The sequence below is a fragment of the Manis javanica genome, chromosome 15 (genome assembly GCF_040802235.1).
Source record: "Manis javanica isolate MJ-LG chromosome 15, MJ_LKY, whole genome shotgun sequence".
NCBI classification, from domain to species: Eukaryota; Metazoa; Chordata; class Mammalia; order Pholidota; family Manidae; genus Manis; species Manis javanica.
In genome coordinates, this window is record NC_133170.1 from 8629672 (window position 1) to 8655532 (window position 25861).

The 25861-nt window shown below is 34.8% G+C and overlaps 1 protein-coding gene across 11 annotated transcripts in view; it reads right to left on the minus strand.

Annotated features, from left to right (window-relative positions):
* Positions 1 to 25861, minus strand: part of CCDC91 (coiled-coil domain containing 91) — a 304590-nt gene that overhangs the window by 59452 nt on the left and 219277 nt on the right. For 10 of the 11 annotated variants that reach the window (XM_073223944.1, XM_073223938.1, XM_073223941.1 and 7 more), the window contains 3 exons: positions 22987 to 23079; positions 22823 to 22891; positions 19794 to 19970 (listed from right to left, as the gene is read on the minus strand). In XM_073223944.1, the coding sequence (XP_073080045.1) occupies positions 19794 to 19970; positions 22823 to 22891; positions 22987 to 23079 (339 nt within the window). The remainder of the gene's footprint in view (positions 1 to 19793; positions 19971 to 22822; positions 22892 to 22986; positions 23080 to 25861) is intronic. The other variant, XM_037020378.2, reaches the window with a different exon arrangement.

Here is a 25861-nt window from a genome sequence, read left to right on the forward strand (position 1 = left end):
TAAAAGTTCTGCAGTAGAGTATGAATATTTGCACTATGTGGGTAAATTAAAAATATAAATAACTTCACGTCGGTTCAGGTCAGGTTTTGCCAACAGATGAGTGACAAAAATCCTTAGTTTTCAGGATTAGAGGAAAGCTATGCTTTCGTACCCATTAAAGCTACCACACAACCTAGTAAAGACAGGATCATGATGAACTAATGAATGGTCTGTGGTTCTTCTTTATTAGCACAACTTAGTTAAGGACTGTAAACACAATTAAATTATTTATGTAACAAATCTCAGCAATCAACTCAATTTTTTGGTGCATGGGCTGTAAACTGTAGTATCAAAAATTCTGAGGCAACTGTGTCCTTATCTAACTTTCTGTTTATATACATGATGTATTCATATTATCTCATTAAGCATTATTTTAAAAGTTGCATGTGGTTGTGGAAATGCACCTTAGAAAATAAGTCTCTGAATCATAAGTAAAGCTGCTTTATACATTCTTATGCAACAGTTAAAAAGAGGTGAGACTTTCATTCCTACACAAATTTATGAGCTCAAACTATAGTTCCAACAGTACTTTTCAGACACTGATGCAAGTGCAAATTAGATTTCCATATTTCAAAATCCATGTACTGTGCAGCTGAGGTTCCCTCTAACCTTCAGTTGGAAGTAATTAATCTGCACTGCCATGATGTGCTAAATGGAAAATATTAATAGAATAACTGAATTCTATAAATGCTTCTCAAGTGATGAATATGCTCAATTAAAATCATATGTTCACTGATTTATGTCAATATTTGGAGTACCCATCTGTATGAGATAATTTTAAAGATGAAATATGTAGAATCTCCTTAGATACCAGCATTAATGAGTATTTGCAATCATTTTTGTTGAGATACCTAACTTTGAACCACAATTAACCAAAATGTTGTCCTCCCCAAAGAGAATTCACTAGATCTATATTATAAGAAATTATTCTTATTACTCTATTTCAAATTTCATCAATAAATCTTTTATGAAGATTTCTTTTTTCTCTTGTATATAAGTACCTACACAATATTCTTGATTAAGCCTCGGCTCATGAAGCCTCTAATATTTATTATCTGGTCTTACAGAAAAAACTTGCCAATCCCTAGTTTAGGTCATGAGGCTGCAGTCTGGCAATCTGACCTGGGCTCAGCTAGACGGTTCTTTGGGTCTTGGCTGAGCTCTTCCATGTATCAGCAATCACCTACTGGGGCTAACATGGCTGCTACTACTAGAACGGCCTCAGATAGGAGGGCTTATTTCTCCTTCCTGTGGTCTACCCGTCTCCAGCACACTAGCTCAAGATTTTTCACACTGCAGCCAGACAGAATTGCAAAAGAAAAAAGTGAAAGCATTAAGGTCTCTTAAAACATGGGTTCAGAAATTACACAATGTTACTACAGCCAGATTATATAGGCCTGAGCAGATGGGTATTATAATTTGATTCCCAAATTCTTATCTAATTGTCTAAATACTTTTTCAATGTTCAAAGGTATCAGGTATTCTATTCTATTATCTTCTCAGAGACATATCTCCTAGATATCTCTCGAAACTGTATTGGTTGTTCTCTATGTCTGCTATGTAATGTCTATTCTGGGATCTCCTCAGGCATATTTCTGGGGATTTGCTACATTTCTCTTGAACTATATCTTTCTAGATAGCATCTGATTCTTCTTTCTTGATTTACTCCTTTGTTTTCAAGGAGCTCCTCCTGAATGGTTAATTTACAGTTTGGCTAACTGTAGATTTCTAGCTTGGAAATTTCTGCAGTTTTAAAAGTTGTTGAGAAGACTGATTCCTCATAATTTGCACACATTTTTTCCCTTCACAATAACTTTTATGCACTTTATCCCTGTTTTTCTAAAGTTTCATGACAAATCCATTTATAGGCCTATCTAGAAGCTCATGTCTTACAATCAAGAAATTCATGTCCTTCAATTCTGGGAGATGAAATAAGACTAATGAGAATGACAGTAATAATAATAATCCTGAATTCTGTTATTTCTCAAGATAATATGATAGAGCTAATGAATATCTTGAACTGATTACTTAATTTTCTGGTCTTTTAAATCCTATTTTCCATTACTTTGTATTTTTACACCCTTTTCTTCAGATTTCTACAATTCATCTTCTGACTCCTGCTTTTTTTTTAACCTTCTACTATAGTTTCTCATGTTTTTATTTGACTTGAAAAATATCATCCTCTTCTGTTTCATAATGCAAAATATTCTCTCACCTCTGAGGAAATTAATGATCTTTTAAAAAAAACTTTTCATCTGAATTCAGCAAAGTTGCAGGATAAAATATTAATACACAGAAATCTGTTGCTTTCCTATACACTAACAATGAGCTAGCAGAAAGAGAAACCAAGAAAACAATTCCATTCAATTGCATCAAAAAGAATAAAATACCTAGAAATAAACCTAACCAAGGAAGTGAAAGACCTATACACTGAAAACTACAAGACACTCCTAAGAGAAATTTAAAGAGGGCACTAACAAATGGAAATTCATCCCATGCTCTTGGCTAGGAAGAATTAATATTGTCAAAATGGCCATCCTGCCTAAAACAATCTACAGATTCAATGCAATCCCTATCAAAAGACCAACAGCATTCTTCAATGAACTGGAAAAAATAGTTCTAAAATTCATATGGGAACACCAAAGACCCTGAATAGCCAAAGCAATACTGAGAAGGAAGAATAAAGCAGGGGGGATCTCGCTTCCCAACTTCAAACTCTACTACAAGCCACAGTAATCAAGACAATTTGGTACTGGCACAAGAACAGACCCACAGACCAGTGGAACAGAATAGAGAGTAAAGATATTAACCCAACCATATATGGTCACCTTAATATACAATAAAGGAGCCATGGATATACAATGGGGAAATGACAGCCTCTTCAACAGTTGGTGTTGGCAAAACTGGACAGCTACATGTAAGAGAATGAAAACTGGATCACTGTCTAATCCCATACACAAAAGTAAATTCAGAATGGATCAAAGAACTCAATGTAAGTCATGAAACCATAAAACTCTTAGAAAAAAACATAGGCAAAAATCTCTTGGACAGAAACATGAGCAACTTCTTCATGAATATATCCCCCTGGGCAAGGGAGACAAAAGCAAAGCTGAACAAGTGGACTATATCAAGCTGAAAAGCTTCTGTACAGGAAAGGACATCATCAATAGGACAAAAAGACATCCTACAGTATGGGAGAATATATTCATAAATGACAGATCCGATAAAGGGTTGACATCCAAAATATATAAAGAGTTCATACACCTCAACAAACAAAAAGCAAATAATCCAATTAAAAAATGGGCAGAGGATCTGAACAGACAACTCTACAAAGAAATTCTGATAGCCAACAGGCACATGAAAAGATGCTCCACATCACTAGTCATCAGAGAAATGCAAATTAAAACCACAATGAGGTATCACCTCACATGGGTAAGGATGTCCACCATCCAAAAGACCAACAACAACAAACGTTGGTGAGGATGCAGAGAAAGGGGAACCCTCCTACCCTGCTGGTGGGAAGGTAAATTAGTTCAACCATTGTGGAAAGCAGTATGGAGGTTCCCCAAAGAACTCAAAATAGAAATATCATTTGACCCAGGAATTCCACTACTAGGAATTTACCCTAAGAATGCAGCAGCACAGTCTGAAAAAGACATATGCACTCCTATGTTTATTGCAGCACTATTTACAATAGCCAAGAAATGGAAGCAACCTAAGTGTCCATCAGTAGATGAATGGATTAAGATGTGGTACATATGCACAATGGAATATTATTCAGCCATTAGAAGAAAGTAAATTCTACGATTTGCAATAACATGGATGGAGCTGGAGGGTACTATGCTCAGTGAAATAAGCCAGGTGGAAAAAGACAAGTATCAAATGATTTCACTCATCTGTGGAGTATAAGAACAAAGAAAAAAACTGAAGGAACAAAACAGCAGCAGACTCACAGAACCCAAGAATGGACTAATAGTTACCAAAGGGAAAAGGACTGGGGAGGATGGGTGGGAAGGAAGGGTCAAGGGGGGAAAAGGGGCATTACGATTAGCAGACATAATGTAGGTGGGGGGGGCATGGGGAGGGCTGTACAACACATAGAAGACAAGTAGTGACTCTATAGCATCTTACTACTCTGACAGACAGTGACTGTAATGGGTATGTGGGGGGAACCTGATGATGGGGGAGTCTAGTAAACATAATGTCACTCATGTAATAATAGATTGATACCAAAAAAATAATAATAACTAATTAATATATAAAATTAAAAACTTTTCATGTCTCCACAGAATTTGTTTTATTATCTGCTTTTCATGAAGACTTATCTGTTCATACTTGACTATTTGCTCATGTTTAGAGTAGAGTACTAAAATGCTGAGTAACATATCTGTCCTTGCAGTTGTTCATGGACTGTAATCTTAAGAGAGGAGCAATCTGGCTGGGCTGTTTCCTTGGGGCAATTTCTGATACCAATATATGGGTCTTGTATCTTCGACTGAAAAGATTCCCTGGATATAATCCTGATTGGTTTTGTATCGGGAGCTGTCTCTCTCTTGCAGGGCCCAAGGTCTGGAGTGCCTGATGTTGGCCACAAACTCCTCACTCCTCAGGGAAAAAGTTCAATATTTTTGAGATTATCTCCTGATTGTGGTTGCTGGGGAAGAGTTTTTTGGCAAGAGTATGTGTCTGCCATACTCAACCTGCCTACTCAACCTAATGTGACCCTTTTATTCTATGCTGCAGAGGCACTATTCATCTAGTTTTCAGGACTTTTCCTGTGGAAATTATTCCATGTGTAGCTATAGATTTGTTGGGTCCATGGGAGAAGACGACTTCGGGATCTTTCTATGATGCCATCTTGAACTGCCTCCTGTTTAAAAGAGTTCTTTAAAATATTATTTAATCTTTAAATTCCACAGAATCTGAAATATTTGTTTCTTTTGTCACTCAATATATATTTTTTCTCCTTTCACATAATTTTTTGTGGATAGGAATAATGCTATCACTGCACAAGGGACTCAGCAGAAACCGCAGTGATGTGGTAAAAGAGAACCTAACACTGAAACTTGTGAAACATACACATTAACATATCTATGGGATATAATGGTAACCACACCTGGGTCAGATAAATGTAAACTATATAAAAGATGGGGAAATAGAGGGAAAAAATTATTAAATATTCTCCTTCCCGCAAGTAAAATGTGAATAGAAGGGTTATCTATTACTTGAAAATGAAGTTATTAGGAATAAATTATATAATTATAGAACTATGAAGCACTTAAACCTCACCAGTTTGTTAAAATATATTTATTTTGTTTACTTACTGTTATTCAGAACAGGGTTACACTATAAATGGTAAATTTTTTGTTGTTTGCTCCAGATACAGAGTTATTGAATTACACCCATTGGAATGAAATTTTAGTAGTCAGTGAAATTTCAAACCTTAGAGACATGTTTTATCTCATATTCTATTTCCAGTCACCAGGTTGTGTTCTTCTCTTTAAAATGTTTGTCTTTTCTTTGTCATTTCAACTGCCATCATTTGGGCTAGGCTGCCTAATTTTGCATATAAGGTATTCCGGCAACTTTCAGAATCTATTCTTAACTTCAGGCTCTCCCCAATGTATCACATTTAAGGCTGCCACGTTAATATTCCATAAAGGATATCTAGGCCTAGTCACTCATGCTCATGAAGTCTTTAGCCGCATTCTATTTCTGATAATACTAAATGTGAATTTGATTTCAAGATTCTCACAATCTACCAAAGCATATCAATTTCATATCAAAACAATTCCATCTTTGTTTTATAATACTTTTCCAAGAATCACCTCAATTCCTGTGAAACTGAAATCCAACATCAACTATGCTTATTCTCTTCTTTATGTTTTCAAATTCCTCGACCAGATGTGCCTTGTCTTATCTCATTCTGCCTTCCAGTAGAGCAATCTATGGATCTGACATATTCCTTAGTTCGTTTTGAGATCCCTGAAGATAATGGCAGATTCTCATTTATGTTTGTCACCTCTGTAGAAACTACCATTCTTGTCACACGCCTAGTAAGTAGTCAATTTGCAGTTCCCTGGACACATCATGTTCTCTCAGCTTGGAATGATTTGCCTTAATTCTTCTCTTCTGATGAGCAAGCCTATCCCTTCTTCTGCATGATTCAGTTTAAGCATTAGCAGCTCTAGTAGCCTTTTCTGAAATGCTCCAGATTTTTCACATCTCCTCACAGTGTGGGTAGATTTAGTATTGCTTATATGTGCTCAAAGTACACCCTATATTTTCTCTCTCAAAATACTCTATAACTCAGAATTGTAGTAATGGCTTTCCTTGTCTATCTTGCCAACTTAGTGAGCTGGCACTATGCTATGTGTTAAAACTACAAAGGTGATTACATGGTTGTAATAGTAATAATAATAAATAGTATCAACACCAGCAGTAGCCATCTCAACAATAACAACACATACTATGCTCCAATCACTATGCTAAGAAAGTTAAACGAATTTAAGTTGGGTTATAAGCTCGTTAATGGTACTTACAATTAAAGATTCTGTGACCTGACAGAGATCTATGTGAAAGACATAGCAGAGTTTAATAAAATATATTATAAAAGTATTAAAATAAAAACATAAAAGCAATATTCGGTGTTTGAAATTAAGAAAATAGCTATGTGAATTTTCATTTAATCCTTGTAACCACTCAGAGGCATGTATGCCCTGAGATTTAAAGCATTCTATAGTTTTATGTTTAAAAAGTGGTAATATAAGTATTTTTAAGGGATTTCACAGTATATCTGAAAGAAAATTTTCAAAAATGAAATTACAAGAATGGTTGATTTTTGGAATGTTAGTAATTGGATATAAATCTGTGGGAGTTGTAAATTGCCACATACCTCTAATGACACAGGAATAGAAATAAAGCTCATCAGAGCAAAAAATGAACATAGAAATTATATTCTCAATACATACATTCTTTAGTTTCACACCCAACCCATTCTCCACAATCCTGAATAAAAAAATGATATACTTTTTGCTAGACATTGTGGGATTTGATAGCTTCATATTGTATTGAATGAGATTTTTTTCACCTACTTCTTCTAATCTGTCCCTCTTCATCTAAATAAAACAAAAAATCCTTTTACAGCAGCCTTTAAAATAGGTGAAGAATCTTGCCATATCTATACTTTTTTGTTCTCTGACCTAAATAAATACTCCAATTCCTCCAATAATATGTGGCAAGGTTTTCTGCTGGCTTGACACAATACTATCTAATACCTGCATGATATTTTACAGTCTCTAAAGATATTTCATCCATCTTAGTTTTTATGCTTGTTTTTAACATGTTTCCAAGGGCCACACAATAACTCTTTAAAGCACATATTATTAATTCTACTTTACAGATCTGGAAATGCAGCCTTATTATACATGAGCACAGCTAGTACTCAAATCTAAGTCCCAAGTGAGCATTTATTAGATTTATTAGATTTATTTGATAATCAGTTAAAATCCTTTTTATCACAGGTAGCAGTGAATTCAGCATGAACTAACTTAAAAAAACAACTTTCAGCCTCATATAAGAGAAAACAAAAGAACCAAGAGTAGGCCCCATTCGGTGCCCAGGAACTGTGGCCGGGATGCCAGTCTCTCCCTCTCCAGTTCTCAGCACTCTCTGCCTTTGCTACTGACTCCGTTTTCACAAAAGCTCTACACATACGGTCCCAAGATGGTCACTAACAGTTACAAGTATTTTCTCATTTTCTGACGGTGAGTAAGAGTGTTTACATACCTGAGGACTCAGGTCCCAAAACGGAGTCTCAGAGGCTTGACTCAGAATAATGTGTGAATTAGTGGACTCACTAGTCTGGGGGTAGGATATAATCATTAGGTTAAGTAAATAAGGGTTTATGCCTAGATTAGAAAGTAAGTTAAATCTCACCTAGAGAACAGTTTGGGAAGAGAGGAATAGAGGCTGAGGTGGCACCAATAAATGTCTAAGATAGTCTCCTGATTTGGAAACGTCTGTCTTACAACAGTCTGTGGGGCTGAATAGGAGGCCCTCATCTTCCCAGTGAAACAACATGAACTAAAAATTCTATTTGGACTCATACAGCCACTCATCACCTTGGAGCAAACCTGTACCAGTTGTTCAAAGTAAACACTTTTTCTGGAGCTGAAAGTAATTATCCTTGTTTCTCCCAGAATACTTTCTAAGTATCTCTTGGAATAACGGTAAGAATCATTTCAGTCTGGCATCCAACAGACAATCTCTTGGAATAACGGTAAGAATCATTTCAGTCTGGCATCCAACAGACAATCTGATTAATAAATTTTTAAAGGGATCATAACATCCAAAGCATTAACTTTCAGTAAAATGTTCCATTTAAAGGCAACCAAAACTCTAAAAGAGCCAAATTGTGTTGTTGGAGATCAAGTCCATTTTTTTAAGATTAATATGTTTCCTTAAAACAGTGCTGGTCTTGCACCATCTTATAATCTATTTTGATTTGTTCAAGACTCAGCTCCTACTTTCAAGGTGCTTATAACCAAGTGGAGAAGACATAGAAACAGCTCCTTTTACTTTAATAGTGTCTGGGCAGTGGGAAGGTTATATACCAACTGCCAAAGAAGAAGGACGAACATGTGACTTAATCTAACAAGTGGAAAAATAAGCTTTCATAGATTAAAAAAAAAAAGCTAAATTATTAACTAAGAGTGGGTTTTGCAAGTTAGGACAGCAATGACACCCTAGGCTGAAGAAACAGCCTGGTGTGTGTGCCAGCAATTTGGTACTAAAAGCATGAAAGGTGAAGCAGAGGGGCAGAAGGTAAGCAGAGGTGGCAAGGACCAGGTCACTGTAAGATTTGTATTTCATGCTTTGAAGCACTTAGAGTTTGCACTAGTAGCTTGAACGATATCCTCTAAGCTATGGGGAGGCCCTGAAGAATTTAAAGTGGGAGAATGACATTTGGTTTTTACTCTAAACTGAAAGGGAACAAAACTGGAAGGAAGGAAGTCAATGTAAGAATTCAGGGTAAGCAACCCTAATTAAGATGATGATAGCAGGTAGGAAGCAAATGCATGTGCTTAAGGATTATGTAACAGGTAAAAAGGGAAGGTTTTAATGATTAAAAAGGTAAGAAAATGAGGATGAGACAGGGAGTGTCTAGGAGGAATTCCGGTTCTCTGGACTGGGTAACTTGGTAGACAGTTCTGTAACTGACTGAAGTAGGAAATGTAACAGGAGAGAAAGGTCTTAAGAGATGAGAAGGCAAGTTGATGTACTATTTGTTCACTTGTCTCTACAATCAATACAATACTTTCAACAATTAAAAGTGTAAGATTTCATGTGTAAATAATTAAATTACTATGATAATTTTGTAAATAAAATTTTAAGACAAACTAATGAATCAAAACTAAATCATTCAATACAAAAAGTTATTTCATGGTTCTAAAACTAGCCTGCTAAGCTAAAACAGAAATGCTATTTCCTTTTTTTAAAGAAGGGTCAGGTGGCAACACTAAATTTCTTAAAATTTAACCACTGATTATAATGTTTGTGGCTTTTGGGGAAAACATAACCCTAAATTATAGTGGCTGTGGTTAAAAACTATTATCAAGAGCTTCCAACGTCAGACATAGTTTAAGTGTCTGTATGCACTAGAGTTCTTTTACAGGACTTTGCTAGAACAGCAAAATTAATGACTCTCTTCTTTTTACCCACTTTGGTGTCAATAACAAATGTACTTTCCTTTCTCTAACAAAAATTTTCAAGGAACACAGTATTAATTTAATACTAAAATAAACAAAGCCACAGTCATAAACTTTCTTCTGAATCTCTCAGAAAAAAAATGTACAAGTCTAAAATCAACACTATGACTTAGTCTTAATTTATGACCAAGGCCAAACAAAATCCTCTCTCAAAAAATGCCATAATTCTTAGGTATTGTGCTTTTTGTCAGAGTTTAACATTTCTCTCCTCAGGGAAGGTCAGTATTAACACAGAGAAAATCCTGAGGTAAATTCTAAAGCAGATGCCACTTTTTCCCCCTTTTATTTCTCAGAAGTAATTTTACTTGCTTAAGTTTATACTGATTGTTTTTTGTGTTGCCATACTGCATCCTTTCCTCGTTTCTAGTGTGACTTAGTGGCCAAAGATGCTAATTTCTATTATTTACAAGTTGTATTTTCAAAATTCCTTTAATTAAAGAAAAACTTGAGTGCTTTGAAGTGCCATGAAACTTAGGATGGAAAAAACAGCTTCCAGGTTTTTATAAAACGAGTCCCTTTGGTCGGGATTCAAGTAGTCCGTCGTTTCCTGAATGGTCGCCCTTCAGCCTCCACGGATCCCACCCAGCTTCCCAAGGACTAGAGGACAGAACGAGCGCTGGCCTCTGACACTGGACAGGAGCTGGGCAGAAGGTGGAGACGCTGCTGGAATAATGGTGGTCCTAAGCTTCCCAGAAAACGTACATGCAGCTCTGGCCACGCAATCTTGGCTAACAGTGGGAAACAGAAAGCAGCGATATCCTTAACAACTTCACAATTTCATGGAAAGGTAACAACTGAAGTGTGAGACTATTTCCACTACTACACAATTAATCTGAAGTGGCCATATTTTTCCTAGGTAAAAAATAGCCACATTTCATAAAACAATGTCATATAGAGTCCTGGCCAGAAAATTTTTCTTTTTTATGTATTTGGCTTTAAACCCCAAATATATGCCTACTAATCTCAAGTTTTGATCTCCATCTCTGTAACTCACCTGAACTCCAGACCTGTATATCTGCCTACTCAACATTTCCTCTAGGATTATGAATAGGTACCTTCAATTTAATATGCACAAATCAATGTTTATCCCCATAAAACTCAACCTTCCTCACCAGAGTAAATGAATAAGAATTATAAAAGTTTATTAAAATTTATGGACATACAGTAAAATTTATCAGTATGAAATATATAACTTGATAAGTTTTGTACAGTGTAAGTACCACTATAATTATAATGAGAACACTTCCATCACCTTCAAAATGTAACCTCCCCAATCTCACCCCAGGCAACAAATGGTTTCTTTCCTCTCAAATTAATTTTGCCTTCTCCAGAATTTAATATAAATAGAATCATGCAGCATGCAAATTATTTTGAATCTGGTTTCTTTCCTTATCTAAACAAGTCCCCTACCACCAATTCTCAACCAAACACATAATCCTGATTTTTTTCTTCACAGCCCACGTTACAATGTGGAATTACCATATGTACTGTAGGTCTTGTTCAACTTGACTCTGTGCTCTAGGAGGGCCTGAGGACTCTCTCTTGTTTGACACCATATGCCAAAACTTTCAACAATGCCAACACACAGTAGATGCTCAATAAATACTACTGAAAGAAGAAATGAAAATAATCCCTTAAAGTTCTTCCTTTTTAAATTATCTATATATTAATGATCAATAAGATGAATTCTTTCTACAATGAAAACATTGGGAGGGAGAAGCGTGTGGTGGCGAGTTGCAAGGCCTCTGGAGCAGGACTGCCTGGTTTTTTTTTTTGTTTGTTTGTTATCATTAATCTACAATTACATGAAGAACATTATGTTTACTAGACTCCCCCCTTCACCAAGCCCCCCCCCACGATCCCCATTACAGTCACTGTCCATCAGCATAGTAAGATGCTGTAGAATCACTACTTGTCTTCTCCGTGGGGACTGCCTGGTTTTAAATACAGCCTCTTTCCTCTTCTAAGGAGTTACCATGGCCTTGTGCAAGCTATATCATCTCCCTAAACTGTAATTTCCTCATCTGTAAAAATGGGGACACTAGTTTCTGCCTCACAAGGTAGTTGTGAGGATTAAATGAGATCAAATATGTAAAACAATTAGCAAAATGCCTTGCACTTACAAATGAATATATGATAGCCAATATTGTTTTAATTATTGCCATCTTTGTCACCACTACCATAAGCTTACTCTTTCCTACCACCAAAGCTGAAGAAAAAATCCCATAAAAATATATTCTTAGCTAATAGCCTAAAATATTTGTTAAGAATAAAGTCTAGTAAATGAACTTGAATATGGAGAACTGTCAGTTTTCCTTATTGTTATAAGAGACAATACCATTCTGTCAACTTTTATAATGTTTAATATTCCAGATCTTTTATTAAAAGGAGTAGCATGGACATTAAATATAAATCTGAAGCTCACAGTTAAAATCCTCAAGGGTATGAACAAGTTCAGAAGGTAGGACTTCAGATTCATATCACTAGCAGCCCAGGGGTAAAGCTTACTTATAAATTATATTTCTAGTCATTCAACTAAGGAAATTTAGGGTAATGAATTAATTGCATGGGATTCTTTACAAACCTGTTGTAATACATCATTGCTTTTTCCAATTTGCTATTCTAGAAAATTAATGTGATTGGTTAGTGGAGTCTAGAAATTCATTTAAAAATTTTGGAAGAATACAACTAAATCTTAGAAAGTCATCTTCCTGAAAGTGTTCACTTCATGCATATTTATTGCATGTTTTTTTCTAAATCTACTTACAGAAATACCAGCCTATTTTCCTTGCAGCTGGTATTTTACACCTAGCATAATCCTTGTTTTTCTGAATTATTTTAATCACAGAAATGTGATTTTTCTTTCACCTTGGGGATTTAGAAAAATAATAAAATATGATCACTCCTTGCAGGTATCTTACTTTCTAAATTATTTCTTACCTGTTTCTTAAAGTATGTCTATCCCGTAAGAAAAAGAAAGAGTAATAATGTTTTACACAGCCTATCATTATTTTCATTTATTACACTGAAATTGAACTGAGAGAGTGACATCTGGTTTTCAGTAAAAAAGAAAAAAACAACAGTAAACACATGGACAGAGACAGACGAGGGGCGTCACAAATTGACATCGATACTAACATGAATCATGCTGCATGTGTGGTATCTTATGTGCCAGATATTGGCTGAGCAAAATTTTACATGCTGATGGGAAACTCACTGATGGTAGTCTATTTATTATGAGAAATGCAAGGCAATCTGAATACCAATCTAAATTTTATTCTATTCTATTTTATAGCATAATGCACTTTATTTTGAAATGTAGTGAAAACCAGTGTTACCCAGACCACTGGCAGTCTGGAACGTTCTCTCAAGATAGAATAAAAACTTAAACAATTCTTTTGTATTTGATGATCCCCTAAAATGCCAGAATTAAAATGTTAATGCAGTGTTCCCTGAACTTTGGGAATGATGTGAAATTTCTTCCTATCAAAAATGTCCCTCTAAGAAAAATTGTACATAGACCAAATCTAAGAATATACATATTATATAAAGTTTACTCTGTAATAAGTATACTCTTCTATGATAATCAACCTACCTAATTCCTCACCTCCTATCTATTTGTCTATTAAAATATCATTACTTTCTGATAACCCACATGGTGATTACTTATGTCAGGCAGAAACTTAACACTAAGAATTGTCTCTCCAAGTGTAAGGAAAAGGCAATTCGTGGTTTCCCTGTTCGTCAAATTTGGTGCTCCAGGATCGCTTGTTTTTCTCTCTTGAGCACTACTAGCAACAGCCTTCAGTGAAGAACTGAAATAAGACAAGCTTGACTACACTTCATATACTGATAGGCGCCGATGCCCTGACCATATCTCAAGCTTATCAGCCGCAGATAGGAAAGCTCGTGTATGTGTTGAGGGAGAAGGTGACAAGTTTTATAGGGTCTGGGGGCATGAAATTTCCGCTCCCTTACAATGGCAAATCAGGGTCGAGTACGGTGAGGCTATACTATAACATCAATGTTGCTATTAAAACAACTGTATGAAAGACATACCAGGGCCCAGCCCTCATGGGCCCAAGGGTGAGAATAAAACCTGAAAACAGGATGGGTGTTAGGGCTTTAAAGACCAGGACCATGTTTAGCGATTTCACTTAGACATGGTCCGGTAAGTCCTCAACTTAGCGCTGCCTTTTCAAAGTTGGAGCCCAAACCACGTGCACTTTTCACCAAAAAATGTTGACACTAAAATTTAAAGTGTCATAACAAATAACTCAAAACATTCTGTCTTCCATCTCATTTTTTTATTTTTCCTTTGTGTTATAACAAATATGGGATTCCAAATTCTGCCTCATGATATGATAAAGAGGGACTCCAAGTACCGGCATACGTAACACAAAAACTCTTGCTTTAGAAAACTGTACAAGCTGATCCAACAAAAGAAAATAAGCAAAAATGTTTTAAAAGCATCAAAGTTCTTACCAGATACAGAAAACTGGTGGCAAAAGATCTGGGAGAACAAAACTAATTTGTCTTGAGGGCATCTGCCATTCTGAGACTAAGTGGTAGAATTGAACAAAATGATGTATTTGAATAAATCCAAAATCTAGAAAACTAAAAAGACCTAAAGTTAAGAATGGAACGGATAGATTCTCAAAGCAAATCAGAGCAAGAATTAATGAATATATAGAAGATACAGTAGAAGAAATTATCCAAAAGCATAACAGAGAAAAATGGAAAATAAAGCAATACTGAGACTTAATGAAGACAGTGAAAATGTACACATAGCTCCTTTACATTTCGTGTATGTAGTACGTATCTACATATTGTGTGTATGTGTGCATGCGTGTATATATAGTATGTATTGCCTAAGTTTCTGAGATAGTTTTCAACTGGGACAGGGATCAGCAAACTATAGCCTGTGGGCCTGTTTCTGTAAATAAAATTTACTGGAACACGAGCATATCCGTTCACTACACACTGTGGCTGCTTTCACGCTACCATAGCAGAGCTGAACAGTTGTGACAGAAAATGTGTAGCCCACAGGTTGAAATGTTTAGTATCTAAGCCTCTACAGAAACTGCTTGCTGGTCCCTGCAAGTAAAATGACACCAAAGGAAATTCTGAAGGATGCACTTCAGGTGGAGGCAACAGAGGCCAGAAAGATCAGAGATGTAGGTTAAAAAAGAGAAGTATTTTATTATTTATAATAAATATAAAGAAGGATACACTGTATTAGTGCAAGGTTTGAAAATACAGAGTTAATCATAACAATAGCATAAAATTATGGAAGAAAGTAAACTGAGTTGAAGAATTTTGAGTTCTTTATATTGTCTGGAAGAAAGATAAAAATATTGATCAATTACTTTGGTAAGTGGGAGATACATCTTGTAATTCTAGGGGACCCACCAAAATAACAGAAACATTTAACTTCTAAGCTAGTAAACAGAAGACTATGCAATCACAAGTGGTATTTTCTACAATTTTGTGTTTTGATTTTGTATCAAGAAACTTACTAAGTACTTATTAATTTAGTATTTTCTGAAAAAGTTTTCAGATTTTATACATATACAAAATATAAAGGTCTTTGAATACAAAGGTTTCTTATATAAACTTTACTGCCTATATAACACTCTTCAAACAGGCAATTCTGACATTTTCTACTGCAGGGAAATAATCTTTTGCATCTCTGACCCTTATATCCTTCGAGCTTTAGGGGATGTACAATAGTCCCTTGGTGAAGTAACACATCGATTCATCACTGTCCAACTACGGAGGCTTCGTACATAAGAACTTCCACTCATATAAAACTTCAAAAGAAATATTCAAGGGGAAGTATATTATTGTTTCATATTATCAACACAGGTACATGTTCTATAAAAAGTGAAATACACTGAGCACAACTTCCCCCACCTCCTTTCAAAAAAAAGTAATAAATATGATTGAGACACTCATGAGACTCTCAATTCAGTGGGGCGGACGAGGAAGTATTTGAATCAGACGTATGCTGATTCAAAGTATCAGAAGTATATACACTCTGAGACAGGAGGTCAGGGCCTTTTCCTCCCAACAATGCACACCCTGTGCCTGCAGGTACAGTGGAAGGTGCAGCAGTGTACATGCATGTATCTGCAGTCTTGTTTTTAGAGCAGAGGATTCACTTTAAAAAATTAATAGTCAGTCTTTCAAAAACCACCAGTGATAGTTTCTAAAGAGCCATATATATACATAATATATAAGATGAGGGCTCATAAATCTTGAGAAATGATCTTTAGTTCTTTGACCATTATTTACAGTAACAGATGAAGGCTTTGTCTAGTAAGTCCCACATGAATGTAGGGTCTGATGATTGCTTTGTTTTTTCTATATATGGCCATACCTTTCTGTTTTTTTGCACATCTCATAATTTTGTTGTTGATAAAAAGTGGACATTAAGATGATGTAATATAGCAACTCTAGAAATCAGATCTCAATTTCCTGTTCGTTTAGGAACTTTTCTGGACTAATTCTGTAAAATCTGTATGCTTTATCATGTGTGGCCACTGAAGTCTCTGCTGGGTTAGCACAGTAGTCAGCTAACGATTAGGAAGGAATTTCCTTAAATGCCTTTAACCAGTGAGTCTCCCATCATTTGCCTAGGGCCTGCGTGTGTTGGGGCACACCCTCAACATGGACAGTGTACGGCTTTACCTTACCCTTCACTTTCTGTTTGCACAGAATCAAAGTCAGCCAGAGGCGAGAGACTAGGGCCTTCTCAGGTCTTTCCGGGGCATGTGGACGATCTTGGGCACTTATGTGACCTTCAAGAAATCCAGGAATATTTTCAAATATTCCCAGAGCTTTTCAGAGCTACTTATAACAATCACATTGCCCAGATCCTCCCACCCTCCTTCTTTTTGGTCAGGCTCATATTTGCAACTGGTATTTCTGTCCCAGGGAGCTGGAAGGTTAAATAACTGCCACTTACTGCTTCTGTCAAATATCCTGGAGATGGGGCTTTTCCCACTGAATAAGCTCTGCGCCAGGTCAAATATCAACAAGTCCTGCAAATGGAGATTTTCTAGGAAGCTGCCAGGCAGGCCAAATAGATGGGGTTTTCGTGAAGCTCCAACTTGGTCCGCACCCTCCAGTGGCTTATACATTGCTGGTTTTCACAGCTACCATGATAGTGACACGCCTAACGCTACTATGGAGCTGGGCCCAAGGGGGTGGGAATAAGGCAAGTTAAAACTCTACAGAACTTGCTATTCTTGCTGAGACTTGACTATTTTTCCTGAATAAATACCCCTTGGGTTGTTGATGCCTTTGGTTAATATCCAGAGTTCTGAAAAAGTTGATTTTGACAATTTCTGCTTGTTCTCACTGCCTTTATGCAGAGGTCCTTAGTCTGCCTTGGAGAAGTGCTTAGATTCTCCCTTTCACAGGATATCAATATTTGCCCCATTTCTTTTTAGTGCATTAAGTTTATAATTTCAATACTTAATGTATCTGATATTCACTGTAGCATATAAAGTGCAGAAAGAAATGGGAAGCCAGTTGCAATTATGTTTAATCTTTTCTGGGTTAATCAGTAACAAAGATACTTTTGAGAATTTAATAAAAGTTATGAACCATTTCTGCAGAAAAATCTACACATACATAGTTTTGCATAATTTCAGTAAATTCAGATTGGCTGGACAACCTTCCATGCAATGCAGATTAAAAATCCTGATTTGCTAAGGTAACTTCTTCATCTTATTTGTAATATCATCTTTACAGATTTATAAATTATGGAAAAATTTGTGTGTTTTTCTGTATTCTACACTATTTCACTGGTCTGTTTGTCTATATCCATATAAGGACCATAAGGTTTTTAATTACTCCCGGCATCCTTCTGCCTCAGAGCCACTGCAGTTGCTTTTCCCACTGCCTGAAACACTCTTTCCCCAGCTACTCACAAGGTAAACTCCTAACTTAAATGCAGGCCTCAACTCAAATGCTAGCTCCCTAGAGTTCTTTCGTGACACCCTATTTACATATTAGTTCCCTCACCCTCTAGCTCCTTACACAGCTTGACTTTTCTTCACGCAACTGATCTCTATTTCACATCACATCCTTATTTCTTGTCAGTCGTCTTCACACGCAGTCTTCACTACTATATCCCCAGAAATAAGTACATTCCCTAGAACATAGCAGGCAGTAGTTTCAATTATTAATGTGAAACACCAAATGTGACTACAGCCATTTGCTTATCTTACTGGCCTAAATAAACAAAAGATATTTGAATTTCAGCTGGCTTTCAAGAAAAGAAATTCTGTTGATTTTCTAGACTAGGATTATGAAACTTCAAGGTACCCACGGAATGACAGTTGTTGGACTATAAGCTTTTACTACAACTAATGAAAATAAAAGCAACTATTTCAGGAAATCCTTGAATACATGCGATAGTATCATATTTGAAAACCTGAGTTATTTGAAAACACTGTTCTCTGTTCTATATGTTTTCTATTCCACTCTCTTTGCCATCAGGTAGTTAAACACACACACCACACACACATCTTTCTTTATCTCACATGTGCCCAAAATATGCAGTAATTTGGAAGAAAATGCACACAATACATTTATTCATGGACATGCCTGTATTATCTTAACAGTACTCTGAAATTATGGAGAACAAATTTTAAAGTGTATCATAAAGAGTAGTGTTTCCTGTAGGTAAGAATGTTCCTGCCAAACCAGTAGAGAAGTGTGCTCTTTAAGATATGTATTTTTCTGCTTAGGTGATGCATATGTGCTGATTTATTCATGCTCTCTTGCTCAAACTCATGGTGATTAACAGCCCACATCTGTGTGAGGTTACAGGAATGATCTGTGATCAAAAAAAGTTGAAACTCTCCCAAATCAGAACTTAACCAATGATCTTGATGTCACTGGCATGAAATTCCAACCAACTGAATTTTCAGACAATTAAACATCTTACGTACAATAGCTGATCAACATGTATTTGTTGATATTAACAATAGATTACAGAAAGAATTAGAAAGAAATCACTAGTAGAAAAAAAAAAGCTAGATCTGTTGCTATACTATTACCTTACCATATATGTTACCTACAGATCTGTTTAATTTTTAAAATAAATGTATAACTGTGTTCTTGAGAATAAACTTGTGGCTTTTTAAAAAAAAAATTGTGTAACATTTATCCTTAATATTAGAAACACTGAGTTTTTCAGGGCTTTATTAAGATTAGTTAATAAGTCATAAAAGAATCTTCTGGGTTGTTAAGGGTTCAGCATTTTAGCTACATTTATAATGCATAGTTGAATGAACAATAGTAGTATATGTAACGCTTTGATCATGTTAAAGAAAGATTTCTACAAATGTTATTTTTTGCTTTTCATACTTGTTAAGGGAAAAATTATTCAGGTATCTCATTGCTTATATAAAGAAAACACTAAATACAGGTAAAATAGAACTGTGCAAATTCAATTATGGAAAATGAAATTAATGTAGTTTTTAATTGTTCTGATAAGTGATCACAAGTGATTTTGAATGTAGGCCATACTTGTTGATAAACAGTATCTTTTATGATACCATAGGGATATTTGGGAGGTTCTAATATTCATGTATAAACAGACATATGAATTAGACTTAATTAATTGAACCAAACTTTTTTCTACATACATTACTTTGTATTGATTGTGTGTGTGTGTGAAAAAGAAAAACATATATTAAATAGGAGGCTTAATGTAGTTGCAGTAACTAAATATAAATTTGGATTCTGAATTTTTCGAAAAGCCAAAAGGCAGAATTGTAAGTTATCAGAAAGTGAAAGTATTGCTAAATTAAAAATTATTAGTTTAAAAAAATACTGAAGGTAAAATAATTAAATACTGTTATGTCTGCGAAGGTGATTTTAAGTAAAATAAAACAATAGTAAGGATACTTCATTTTGAGAAAAATAAGAAAAAAGAAAATATTACAGAGAATTAATTTCACTAACCTGACTTATTTTTTTTTGCTCCTGTATAGCTTTTTGAATTGCCTGAGATACTTTCTCTTGACTGTTTGCGTGCTCAGCCTTCCATAACTCTCTTTCGTCAGCATGGGCTTTCTCCAAATTTTTTCTTTCTTCTTCTATGGCTTTTAAAACTGCATCCTTCACTGCTTCTTTTTCAAGCTTCAAAACAAATAATGACCTAAATGAAAATACTTCAAAGAGTGACTGCACAGTAATTCCTTGAATAAGACAGATTTGGGTTAACCTAAAGGATACAAATCTTTGATTCTATAGGGTTTAGTTCTGACACTGCTCTTTTTATGTAGATTTAATAACTGTTGTAAAATAAATTATTTGTTTTCATACAAATAGTCCTACACGTTTCCATGGCATTTCTCAACTTCAAAGAAACCAAGCCTCAGCTTAAAGTAGCAATTTTTAAACCATTTGGTCTTAGGATTTCCTTAGGCATGTAAAAAATATTGAGGACTTCAAAGGGCTTTTGCTTATGCTAGCTATACACATTAAGATTTACCATGCCATATTAGAAATTCAAACCAAAACAAAATAAGTATACTTATTTATTAATTTGAAATTAATAACACTAATTGCATTGTACAGTAACACATTTTATGAAAAATAGCTATATTTTCCAAAATTAAAAAGTGAGAAAATGATATTGTTATATGTTTGGTGTTTGTAATGTCTGACTTACAAAAAACAGCTAGGTTCTTGTATCTATCTTCTATATTAAACCTGTAATGACAGGCTTTTTGGTTGACATATATAAAGAAAACTTTCTCACACAGATATACAACAGAAAAAGGAAAAGTGCTTAGTAGCCGGTTTATATCTCTAAAGATATTCTACACTAAAACTTAACAAGGGGTGGTTCTTAAAAGTTAGCTGCAACAAGGAAAATCATATCATGTCAAAGAAATTTTTGTACTCTGTTACATCAGCACCTTTTCCTGCACTCTGAGTGAGTGCTTTACCTAGGCATGATTTTTAAAATATTTTTATTTGGAAAATATTGATTCAATTGAGTTATGCCTCTTCTCCAGACGTTGACACATTTTGTTATGTCATAACAAAACAGAAGGTCACATTTGTTAATATCACCAACAGTCTCATCAAAAAAGTCTTTTAAGTGTTAGAAAACAGATACAAATTTTCCAAAATTCTAATTTTTGCTTTAAAGCTCAAATTTTATCATTGGCAACAAAATTTGTCAGTTTTCTTGAGATGCTGCTTACTTTGGAGAAAAAAATGTCTGTTAAATACTGAAGTCTGTATAACCCGAGTAATTCAGTAAAATGGTGCTCCATGAAAATTTCCTCCTGCAGTTACAACTCAAACAACTGCATAAGAATTTTCCTCAAGAAAACCATCTTACTTCGGGAAGCAGTAAAGTCTGCAGACCTCCCGCCCCTGACCCCACAGATACCACTTCACTCTTGCTTCCAGGCAACAGCCAGATTTGACAGAAATTGAAGGTGAGTTACCACTCCCTGAACTCCTGTTTCACTCCACAATCTTCTCTTAAAATATCTTACTTTGCTCACCAGTGCCCTCCATGTTGTTAAATCCAAATGATATATATATATTTTTTTAATCCTTGCTTTTCTTGACCTCAAAGTGAGAGCCTACATAGTTGACTGCTTCTGTTTCCTTGAAACCCTCTCTTTTCGCGTGTGACATGACAGCAGGCTGCTTTTATTTCTCCCACTTATCTGGATAACACCGTGACTTTGTAACGTCCTCCTTTCTTTGGATTTTAAGTTTTGGAGCTCTTTCAGGGCTCATTGCTTATACCTCTTGTTACTCTAAGCTGTTGTGGGAAGTAATGACAGCGATTTCCATAGCTACCATTACCATCTATCCTCTGAGAAAAGAAAAAAGCATATTACTATTATCAGGTCATTCCCTTCTCCTGAGCTGTAAATGTCAGGTAGACTGAGCGACTTACTTGGCTACATTACAGGATACATTACATTATCTGGATACATTACAGGCAGGAGAAACAGTACTACTTTCCATGTTTTTGTTGAACCAATACTCAGGGGGTTCACAACCTGGCCTCCTTCTATAACTATCCACACCAAACATACATGTTAAGTACATCTCCTATTTACAGAATCTGTCTATTTCTTTTCTTTCCAAGCTACTTCTACTACTCTATTTCTGCTACTCACTATCTCTTACCCAGGCTTCCTATACACTCTATTAAATCCTTCCTTCCCTCTAGCCTTCGTTGCCCCTAATATCCCCAAAATTAAAGTTAACTATCATTATGTTAATTATGTTAAATAATTAATGTTAATTATCAAAAATTTCAATGTGTCTGTCCTTACAAATGGAATATAATTCAGACTAACGATTCAGAATATCAGCCATCCTTCAAGCTCATTTCAAAAGTAATTTATTGCCAAAAACTCCTATGACATGAAAATACTACCTATACACTCATAATAACTTAATACATTCCTCCGTGTCTTAGCAGTAATCATTTTTCTTATGGGATTATAAATTCTGTAAGATAAAATCATAATATGCTTAAATTTCCACCCCTGGCATAGTGATTTGCACATATAAAACTCTCAATATATGTAAATTGAAATCCAAATCTCTAAAGTTAGTGCTATATGTGTACTTGCGGGCATATGTGTATTTGCTATCTATGAGTACGCTAGTTAGGTGAGCTACTTCAAAGGTGGCTTCAAAAACCACATATCTTGATAAACGTATACACACACATCACTGTGATGATACCTATCAAATACCAAGTGGTTATTAGTTTCTCAACATTTTTTAACAATTAATAATCTAAATGTAAAGCATTTCATATCTTAATCTTACAGAACATGAATTTAATAATAATATGAATCCTAAATTTAAGGGGAAAAATAAGAAAAAGAACTCTTTGATTTTTTTATAATGAAATATTCTATGAAAAGTAGGTTGACTATAACCATTAATGAACTTGGTGTTTTAATTCCACTTATAAAAAAACACATTACAAATGGAAATACCTTTGCAGCAGATGCTAATGCCTCTTTATTTCTTTTTCTTTCTTCCTCCAAACATTTTTCCAGTATTTCCTATAAATGATAAGACAGTTGGATAGACATTACATGTATGCTTTGAGGTAACAGAGCACGTTCTTCCCGCACTGTGAGCAAGTGTAAAGTGTCACCTTCTGCTCCTGAGACTGCTGAAGCAAAGCTTCCTTTACTTTCTCCTTTAATAGTTCCTTCTCTGCATCCAGAATTTCAAGGAGCCTCTGATGCTACAAGGAAAGATAATTGGATTATGATTATGGCTCTGAGACCAATAGTCTGTTAACAAGAACAGTTAGTGGAAGTCATTTGTCTAGAAGTACTGACACAGTTAACTAGAGGAAACAATGGGAAATTTGCTAAAATGAAGGCTTAGGAGCCAATAAAATAGCACTGAATTCACACTTTCCAACCAGCTATAGTATCTTTTCTTTAGCCCTCAAACCCAACAAAGTACATACATGAACTCTAACTTGAGAACACTATTCCAAAGTGGAAAGTGAATCAGAAAAAAGTATCTTTTCACTAACTTAAATTTGGTAAAACTACTTACTAAAGTGATTATTAGTTAGAAGTAAGAGAAGCAATGAGGTAATAACTATGCTTGCTTAATGAAAACCATTATACAAGATTATCTGTGTTTGTAGTAAATCAGTATTAAACTGAAAGATTATCTGTTCTCACAGATTCAAAAACTGAATCTGTGAAAACAAAGGAACATTATGTGATAGGTAATGTTAAAATATACCAAGTTCACGAATTTATTTTCATTCTAACGTGCTAGTTAAAAAGAGCACAAAACCATTATCCAGCTGTCATGGACTAGGCACTTGGAGTTTGAATGGAGTTTTTAAAGAAAACTGAACTTCTGTAGCCTCAATATCTTCAATACAGATAAGCCAGATACTTGTTCTGGAAATTCTGATAGGAAAACAAAATAAAAAAGAAAATGCATATTCTTACATAGATTTCTCATTACTAAAGGCAAATAAGATGTTTTCTCAGACTTAGAATGCCATTTACATAGTAGCCTCCTTTAAATATGAACTTACTTGGATACCCAATATTTTAAAACAGATCTATGCCTTTCAAAGTCGTTCTGATTTAAAACACTTTTAAAAACATTTAAAACATTAAAGTAAATAGTCATGTCTAGTTAAGCTAATCTATTATTCCTATTTTTAATTATGTTACTTTTTACCTTTCAAGAAAGTAAGTCACAATTAAGATACGGTTTTTCATTAAAAACAAATCCAAACTATGATACAAATGATGACACAGTTATGAAAAATTAATGGTACCATATGAATTTGTAAAAAGCAGCTGACAATAAATAGTTACATCTGATATGCAATAACTCAGACTTTAATATTAGATTCTATGTAAGTCAAGATGTACACAGAATTTCATAGAATCAGAAATAATACCTAATACTATTTAAGATACACACCTGAGAAAATATACAAAATGCTATATCAGGCAAATAATTAGACTTAAAAATGATAATTACGATTTTCATATGAAATGGAAAATATTTAATTTTGGCATTGGGGTGGGGGTAAACATAACACAACAAGAATACAAATTATTGGAATTAAACTAGAGAATAAACTTTTCAGTCAATAATTTTGAAAATGATTTCTCCTTAACAAGACCTGTTATGTAAATAAGTAAAACTAATGGAAGTAATTAATTATAAGTAGGCCAAGGTTCTCCAGCGGTTCAGTAAGAACTAGTCAGAGGGTCCAGTAGCTAAAATGACAATGTGGTGTTTAGTAAATCCATTCCTGAATGTCATTTCTTAACTCTGACCGTACACTATAATCGATTTTTTAGTTTGCTTGTGCAAGAATAAACCTGAAATTGCCATTTGAAAAAAGCTTCCTACATAAAATATACTCTAAAATCATTTATCTACTTGAAAAAATAGTTAGGTTACTGACTTTTCTCATACATACAGATAATAATAGCTAACATTTTTTAGCACTTTGAAGAAAGGCCTCAGGCAATCTTCTTCCTCATTTTCAGATGAGTGATCTGAGACTTAGGCTAAATAACTCACCACGTCTCTAGTTAATCACTTCAGTAATAACATATCCATACTCATTATCAGCAGTAATAGTCACCTAGTTGCTAAAAGCAACCCAGTATCAACTAGTTGTTACCTAGTAGCTAGAGCTACTTAATTCAAGATGTATGAAGGTAAAGCGTCACTTCCATTTGGCCTAAAAGACTTTGACTAATCCATGCTTCTGATTTTGTTTTTTTCAGAGTAGTATTAAAATAAGATGATTTTCTGAACAAACAGCAATTGATATTAGGAAGGACGATTTGGAATGCTGAACAGCATGGGAGAAGTTGTCTTAAAATTAAACACAATTAATTTGTAAAATGAATATTCCACAACTAGCTAATCAAGAACCATATAAAGTTCAGTAAAACAGTTCTTGTAAAATTCACATGTGCTGATTGTGAAAAATGTAAAGAAGAAGTGAAATCACCCCAAGTTCGATTATCGAAGAGAACCACCAATAGCATTTGAGCAAACATCCTTTTGGAGAGCAGTGTATGTAAAAAAAAATATATATATATATATAGTAAACATTTATATAATACTATTCTGTAATCTTTTTGAACTGAACAACAGTATTTGTGACTATGCTATTATTTTTGTTTTCTTATATCAATTACTTTATCTATCAATTATTATATAGTGTCTTACTATATCCTATGTACACACACTGAGGTTGCTTGTAGCATTTCACCTTTAAAAAATGTACATGCATTTTTGTGAACTTGTACTACAGCCTTATGAAAACTTCCTAGGATTGGATGAAGGTTGATGATTGAGCATGTTTTATATTTTGATGTATATTCCTTACATTGTACTGAGGAAAGAAAATACCAGATCGCACCTTTCCTAAGAGTAGCAGGACAAAGGACAAGGGAGACTAACCTCCAGAACAGAATCATAGCCTGGAAGAGCAATTAATCAAGGAAACTGCTCCACTG